This window comes from Monopterus albus, unplaced genomic scaffold (genome assembly GCF_001952655.1).
Source record: "Monopterus albus unplaced genomic scaffold, M_albus_1.0 scaffold783.1, whole genome shotgun sequence".
Lineage (NCBI taxonomy): Eukaryota > Metazoa > Chordata > Actinopteri > Synbranchiformes > Synbranchidae > Monopterus > Monopterus albus.
This window is the reverse complement of record NW_018128663.1, coordinates 6,731-14,783: the sequence shown is the minus strand read 5'-3', so window position 1 is coordinate 14,783 and position 8,053 is coordinate 6,731. Positions and strand designations below refer to the sequence as shown.

General features: G+C 48.3%; 1 protein-coding gene across 2 annotated transcripts in view; it reads left to right on the top strand.

Moving 5' to 3' along the window:
- Positions 1–3,296: 3,296 nt before the first annotated feature.
- Positions 3,297–8,053, top strand: part of LOC109953565 (amine sulfotransferase-like) — an 11,481-nt gene continuing 6,724 nt past the window's right edge. Inside the window, exons 1-4 of one of the 2 annotated variants that reach the window (XR_002273932.1) lie at positions 3,300–3,489; positions 3,889–3,983; positions 4,089–4,260; positions 4,871–4,958. Coding sequence is in view for 1 of the 2 variants with exons in the window: in XM_020589039.1 (XP_020444695.1) it covers positions 3,375–3,489; positions 3,889–3,983; positions 4,089–4,322 (444 nt within the window). In the remaining variant the exon portion in view is untranslated. Of the gene's footprint in view, positions 3,490–3,888; positions 3,984–4,088; positions 4,338–4,870; positions 4,959–8,053 lie in introns of those variants that run through there. The other variant, XM_020589039.1, reaches the window with a different exon arrangement.

Here is an 8,053-nt window from a genome sequence, read left to right as displayed (position 1 = left end):
CCTCGAGAGAGGCTGGCCTCTGTACTCCTCTGGAGTTGCCCACGATGAGAGGCGGCGGGCTGGTGTGGGCTTGCTTATAGCCCCCCAGCTTAGCCGCCATGTGTTGGAGTTTACCCCGGTGAACGAGAGGGTCGCTTCCCTGCACCTTCGGATCGGGGATAGGTCTCTCACTGCCGTTTGTGCCTACGGGCCGAATGGCAGTGTAGAGTACCCAGCCTTCTTGGAGTCCCTGGGAGGGGTGCTGGAAAAGGCCCCGACTGGGGACTCCGTTGTTCTACTGATGAGTGGAAAACCGCTTTCAACACACCGGCGGGACACTATGAGTACCTGGTTATGCAGTTTGGATTAACCAACACACCAGCAGTTTTCCAAAACCTGATTTAATGATGTTCTGGGGGATATGTTGAACGTTTTTGTTTTCGTTTACCTAGACAATATCCTTATCTTTTCACCCTCTAAAACCCAACACGTAGAGCATGTCAGTGCAGTGTTACAACGGTTGTTACAGAATAATTTTATATGTGAAAGCAGAAAAATGTACCTTTCATGTGTCCACTGTCTTTTTTGGGGTTTGTAATTTCTACAGGCCACATCTGTATGGAGCCTGCCAAGATACGAGCGGTTGCAGACTGGCCTACGCCAACCTCCCATCAACAAACCCAACGGTTTCTGGGATTTGCTAACTTTTATAGAAAGTTTATCAGGAACTATAGCACTATTGCTGCCCTGCTCCACCGGCTTACCTCACCAAGCGCTTCACCTGGGACAGTGCAGCTGACCAAGCCTTCGCTGCCCTCAAACGACTTTTTGGCGCTGCCCCTATCCTCATGATGCCTGACCCAGAAAGGCAGTTTGTGGTGGAGGTCGACGCTTCGGACTCCGGGGTGGGGGCAGTGCTTTCCCAGCGCTCTGCTCAGAATGGGAAAATGCACCCTTGTGCGTTTTTCTCCAAACGACTCTCCCAGGCAGAAAGCAACTACTGCGTGGGAAAGAGGGAACTGCTGGCCCTTAAGCTGGTGCTGGAGGAGTGGAGGCACTGGTTGGAGGGTGCCAAGCACCCATTTTTGGTCTGGACTGACCATAAGAACCTAGAATATCTGCACTCTGCCAAGCGGCTGAACCCCAGGCAGGCTAGGTGGGCTCTGTTCTTTGACCAGTTTGACTTTTCCTTCTCTTTCCGCCCAGGTCGCCATAACAGGAAGGCAGATGCCCTTTCCCGCCAGCATAACCGGGAGGACAGGGCCGCAGAACCAGTATACATACATACATACTGCCCCAGTCTGCCCGTGTGGGTGCTGCTCTTCTCAGCATTGAACAAGACGTCATTGAAGCCCAGGGGTTGGAACCAGGTCTGTCGGCCTGTTCTACCAACCGCCTGTTTGTTCCGGCGGCCTTGCGCACCAAGGTGCTACAGTGGTGTCACGCCGCCAAGATCGCATGTCATCCTGGGGTGGCACGAACCTGCTACCTCGTGCAAAGGCGGTTTTGGTGGCCCACTGTAAAAGACGATGTCCGGGGGTTTGTGGCTGCATGCCCTGACTGCGCCGAGCACAAGGTCCCCACAGGTAAACCGGTGGGGCTGTTATGCCCTCTCCCCGTTCCCCTGAGACCATGGACCCACATCTCTGTGGACTTTGTAACCGGCCTTCCCGCATCACGAGGTAACACAACCATCCTCACTATTGTTGACAAGTTTTCTAAGATGGTTCACTTCGTACCACTACCCAAGTTACCCTCAGCTAAGGACACAGCCCAACTCCTCATCCTACATGTGTTCCGGTTGCATGGTCTCTTCAGGGATGTGGTGTCGAACAGGGGACCCCAGTTTGTGGCCCGATTCTGGACGGAGTTTTGTCGGCTCCTGGGCATCTCTGTTGGTCTCTCTTCTGGTTTCCATACTCAGACCAACGGGCAGACTGAACGGCTCATTCAACAACTGAAAACTGGCCTCTTGTGCCTCTGGTCTCTTGTGCCACCAGGACTCGACACTGTGGGCTGATAATGTGACCTGGGTGGAATATTCCCGCAACTCCCTGCCTTCAGCCGCTACTGGTATGTCCCCTTTTGAGTGTGTGTATGGTTACTCTCCCCCCTTATTTCCCACTTTGGAACCAGCGATCCGGGTGCCGTCTGCATCCGCCTTAGTCCGTCGCTGTCACCGAGCCTGGAGAAGGGCCCGCCTAGTCTTGCTCCGTTCAGTCCAGGCATATGAAAAGTGGGCCAACTTACACCGGTCCCAAGCACTTGTCTACCAGCCCGGCCAGAAGACCCCTTAGAACCGAATGTCGCAAATTATCCCCTAGGTTCATAGGGCCTTTCCCCATCTCCAAGATAATCAACCCAGCAGCGGTTTGCCTCTGTCTGCCCCTCTCTTCGAGTACATCCCATGTTTTATGTATCCTGGGTCAAGCCTGTTTGGTCCAGTCCACTGGCTCCTCCACCCGTGCCTCCACCACCTGCTCGCTTTGTTGATGGGAGATCCGGTCTACATGGTCCAGCATCTCCTACGGTCCCGAAAATGTGGCCAGGGGGTCCAATACTTGGTAGACTGGGAGGGGTACGGACCGGAGGAGCGGTCCTGGGTGCCGTACCGCCATATCACGGACCCTTCCCTCATTCAAGACTTCCATAGGGCCCATCCGGGCCAGCCTGATGGTGGTTGTGGGACCGCCGTGTGAGGGGGGTTCTGTTGTGGTTGTGCCCTCCTTCCTGGCCCCCTCCTCCCTCCCTGCTTGGTTCGGTTTTGGTTTGGTTTGTTTGGATGTCTGGGAGCCATCCTTGTGTGTGTGGGGGGGTACTGTCATGATTTGGTTCTGCTGCTTCCTGTCCGGCTTTTATTTTGATGTTACTTCCTGTTTTGTTTCATCACAGTTTCGGTCATTTTACTTTCTGTTTTCCCTTTTCCTCTTGTCTGGTGTTGTAATTGAGTCCACTAATTCATCTGGTTGGTAAGTGTAGTGGACACCTGACAACTTTTATGGGCAAGAATAAATGATAGTCTAAGTAGCTGACTGATTAGACCTGATACACTCTTGATAGAAAATGTGTAAATAAATCTAATTTAAGAAAATCCTACAAAAGACAACTGTTGGTAAAATGGAACATGCAACAGGCTCAGAGAGCAAAGTTAATTAAATTCTCCAACCCTAAGCCATCAGGTCAGAAACCTTAGTGTTATCCTGGACTCGGAACTGAATTTTAAGACTCATGTGGAGTTTGTCACCTAATCTGGTTTTCATCGTCTCAGAAATATGAAAGTGAAACCATTTCTTGCTCAGAGTGAATTATCTTAATGATGTTTGGCATGGTGGAGACACTACTGAACCAGGCCAAGCTCTAATTGCTGTTTGTTTGTTTGTCAGATCATCTATGTGATGCGTAATCCAAAGGACGTCATCACCTCCTATTACCACTTCAGCAGTATCGCCTCCTACATCGAGACTCCCAAGAGCTTTGAACACTATTTGGATCAGTTTCTGACTGGCAACGGTGAGTTACCTCAGCTCTACAGTGTGAATGATAGTGATGATGACCAGATAGAGTCCAGTCCTAAGACTAAGTTCTCCTGTTTATTTCATGAAATCAAGTCTGACAATAAGTTCTCTATGTTGTCATAAAGTCACACTTTAAGTTTTTTCATATACTTACCTGCATTTCTTAATAACTAAGTTCATGTTTGTGCCTACACTTCTTTATTAAAATGTTTTACCCACTTGGTCATCCCTGATCCCTGATTTGCATTTGAGTCCCCAACACAGATCATGACAGTTTAAGCTTTTAGGCTTCTTGTACCATGTTGGTTGTGTTTGCATGTTACAGACTGGAATAAATACAGTATATTCAAGAAACACTTTTATGAAAATTTTACATCAATATACAATTATACAGTTGGAGGGTCGTCCTGGTTTGACCACATCAGAGAGTGGCATTCAAAGAAAGACCAGTACAACATCCTCTTCCTGACCTATGAGGACATGATCTTGGTAAGATGTGATTTTCTCCTCAGGTTGTTCATGTGAAAACACTCCAATAAATTCTTTGTCAGAATTGAAGTTTTCCTCTGTTGGTCTCCCGTTTCTCTGTTTCAGGACCTGAAGGCAGCAGTAACTAAGATCTACAGTTTCTTAGGAAAACAGCTCAGTGAAGCAGCCATTGATCAAGTTGTAGAAAAAGCCACATTTAAAACCATGAAGAAAGACCCAAAAGCCAACTATGAATTTGTATCAAAAGACACCATCAGTGGAAACTTCATGCGCAAAGGTAACATAACAGCCCTCTCAGCCCAACTGAAGCAGTCATCTCCTGTGCAGAAACATTTATAAAGATAGTTGGGTTCAGCTTTCACTTTTCACTCTTCACTTTTCACTTCACTTTTGTGGTTGAAATAAAAGAGCAGCACCAGGTTCTCCCACTCACCCTATAGTCATTTTTCATTCAGTCTGTGCTTGTTGCCTGGCAACAGCTCCTCACAGGTGTTTGTATGAAGTCTGCATTCACTCCTTCCTGAATATGCTGTGTTTAGCTCTTAGGAATCAAGGTCTCCTGTATCATCATGCTATGTGTTCCTATATGCATTTCTCAGTTCCTGCCATTATACTGGCCTGTGCCCACCATTTTCCCTGCCAATCAATGCTGCCAGTTCTCTGTTTAGTGTTCTCAGTATTAAACATCTAATACTCTATATTCAATACCTTTTCATGTAATTAATAATCTTGAAAGTAACAAACAGTACACTAACTGCCTGCATTCATCTGGATTTCCTGCAGGTTGAGTACTTTCGTTTTTATTTTCCACTTTCTTCTGATGATAAATGGACTGAGAACAAAAGACCAAAACAAACTGCACTCTGCTACTTTCACTTTCATTTCAGTGGCTATATAAGCAGCCGGGGCTAAGGAGTCCACTGGTGACCAACCCAGAGGAGAGGGAGACGGCTGTCTGCAGTGTGTGCTCTCACGGTAAGCTTTGCTCTTACTCACACAGGCATGAAGGGAAAATTTAAATGAATCCCTCAGTGTTTTGGTCATAGTTTGTTTACAGTGGAAGAACAGAGGAAGTTTGAGTGTAGAGATCAGTGACAGTAGTGCAAACAATAATAGGAGATTGTCAGATGGTTCAGCATCTCCAGGGTGTTGGTGATGAGGTGCAAATAGCATATGAGGTATACATGGATAGTATTGCAAATGACCAACAGCAGCAGATATCCTGGCAAAAAAAAAACAGTCAGCAGCAGATTTACATATAACAGATGGTAAAACAGCAGAGGTAGTTTTTTTTGTTTTGTTTTGTTTCTGTGGTGGGTTATTGTCTAGGGGCAGAGGGGAGAAGATAATGGGCAACGTTCAGCATCCTCACAGCCTGGTGGGATGAAGCTGTTTGTAAGTCTGGTGGAGTGGGCCTGAAGACGCCGATACCTTCTCCATGAAGGCAGGAGTCTGAAGTGGGTGTGTGAGAGGTGGGAGGTGTCATCATCAATGCTGATGGCTCTACAGGTGAGGCGAGTGATGAAGATGTCCATAAGGGAAGGCAGAGGGGCACCAATGATCTTGCTGGCTGTTTTCACTGTGTTGCAGGGCCCTTCTGCAGGAGGCAGTACAGGCTCCGTACCACACAGTGATGCAGCCAGCGATGACGCTCTCAATGGTGCCCCGGTAGAAGGAGCGCATGATGGGGGGGTGGGGCACTGGCTGTCCTCAGTTTGTGAAGGAAGTAGAGGCGTGTTTGAGCTTTCTTGGCCAGTGATGTTGGTCCAGGAGAGGTCCTCAGAGATGTGCACCCCCGGGAACTTGGTACTGCTCACTTTCTCCATTACAGCACCTTCGATGGTCAGTGGTGGATGCTTTGGAGGTTTTCTCTTGAAGTCCACAATGATCTCTTTATTCTTCCCCACATTGAGGAAGAGGTTGTTGTCCTTGCACAACTGGACCAGTTGGCACACCTCACTCCTGTAGTTAGCCTCATCGTTGTTGGTAATGAGGCCAACTATAGTCGTGTCATCCGCAAACTTGACAATGTGGTTGGTGCTGTAGGTTGGCACACAGTCGTGGGTCAGCAGTGGGAAGAGCAATGGGCCTGTCATCCATGGCTTCTGGTTGGCACGAACAGTGATATTTTTGCTGTAGGTGACATCATCAATGCATTTTGTGATGTATGCAGTGACGGCCTCAGTGTATTCCTCTATGTCTATGTGATTGTTGTGAGTGCCTGCTTGTTTGAAAATGTCCCAGTCTGTAGTGTCAAAACAGTTCTTCAGAGCAGAGGAAGCCCCCTCCGGCCACACTCGTACCTCCTTTTGTTTTGGTCTGATGGCTCTCACTCTGGGTCTGTATGCAGAGAGACCCAGGTGGGGACGGGGGGAGGCTTTGTATGCTCCCTTGCATGCGGTGTACACCAGGTCCAGTGTGACATTATAAACAAATCTTGATTTTGAAAAAGACATGCTTTATTAATTTTTGTACAGTCTGTATTCATTTAATATGCAAAATATTGGATCTCATTTTCCAAGGTTTTCCCTCCAGTGCTCTGTGTAGTGTTCTCACTATTAAACATCTGCTCTATATCCAATAGAATAATCTTATTTGGTAGTGCAAAGTCAATGTGCTGCTTAAAGATGCATGAGTGTACTGTATATGATGCTAGTGGATGCTCTGTTCTACATGGATAAGCAGTCTGGCATAAATCCAGTCTTCTTCCAGTTCCTAGTTCCACCAGTATCATAACCTTAGTCTTTGTCCTGTCCCTGCCCCATGATTATTGTTATTATTATTTTCCTAAGTACAGTAAACATAACTCATTAGTAAATGTAGCCCGTTAGAATTTACAGTGTACCTGCCTTCAGTGTCCTGCCCAAGGACATGTCAAAGTGTCCCTGGGTAAGACACTGAACCCCCCAAGTTGCCTGTGATGGCGGCGCGTATGCATGCAGCAGCCCGGGGCCCCTCGGCTCCAAACAAAATTTTGTTGTACGTGTCACAATGTTACAATGACAATAAATGATGGTTAGGACCCTGACCTTACCAGACCTTTTTTCAACTGTTGCACTGTCCTGTGTTGGGATGCTTGTTCCTCGTTGTTTCTGGTCAGTAGTCAGCCCTTGGTTTAAACTGTTTGCCTACCTGTGTAAAGACAACTTGCTTCTCCCTGGATCTACGTATTTCGTCTGCCCCTTGTGCGATCTTTTTGTTTTTGCCTGCTTGGCCATGAACAGTTTTGTCCCTGTGACTATGATCAAGCCTGCTCCCCACATGGGTTTGTTTGAAGTCTGCATTCACTCCTGCCTGAATATGCTGTGTTTAGCGCTTAGGAATCAAGGTCTCCTGTATCATCATGCTTACCTGTGTTCCTATATGCATCTCTCAGTTCCTGCCATTATACTGGCCTGTGCCCACCATTTTAACCTACCACTCAATGCTGCCAGTGCTCTGTGTAGTGTTCTCACTATTAAACATCTGCTCTATATTCAATACGTTTTCATGTCATCCGCTTATCCGGGACCGGGTCGCGGGGGCAGCAGTCTAAGCAAAGATGCCCAGACTTCCCTCTCTCCAGACACTTCCTTCAGCTCCTCCAGGAGAATGCCTAGGTGTTCCCAGGCCAGCCGAGAGACAGAGTCCCTCCAGCGTGTCCTGGGTCTTCCCCGGGACCTCCTCCTGGTGGGACATGCCCGGAACACCTCCCTAGGAAGGCGCCCAGGAGGCAAATGAAACAGATGCCCGAGCCACCTCAGCTGGCTCCTCTTGATGTGGAGGAGCAGCGGTTCTACTCTGAGCTCCTCCCGGGTGACCAAGCTCCTCACCCTATCTCTAAGGGTGCGCCCGGGCGCCCTGTGGAGAAAGCTCATTTCGGCCACCTGTATCCGGGATCTTGCCCTTTCGGTCATGACCCAAAGTTCATGACCATAGCTGAGAGTCGGAACGTAGATTGACCAGTAAATCGAGAGCTTCGCCTTACAGCTCAGCTCCTTCTTCACCACGACTGCCCGGTACATCGACCGCATTACTGCAGAAGCTGCAACGATCTGCCTGTCAATCTCCCGTTCCATCCTTCCCTCACT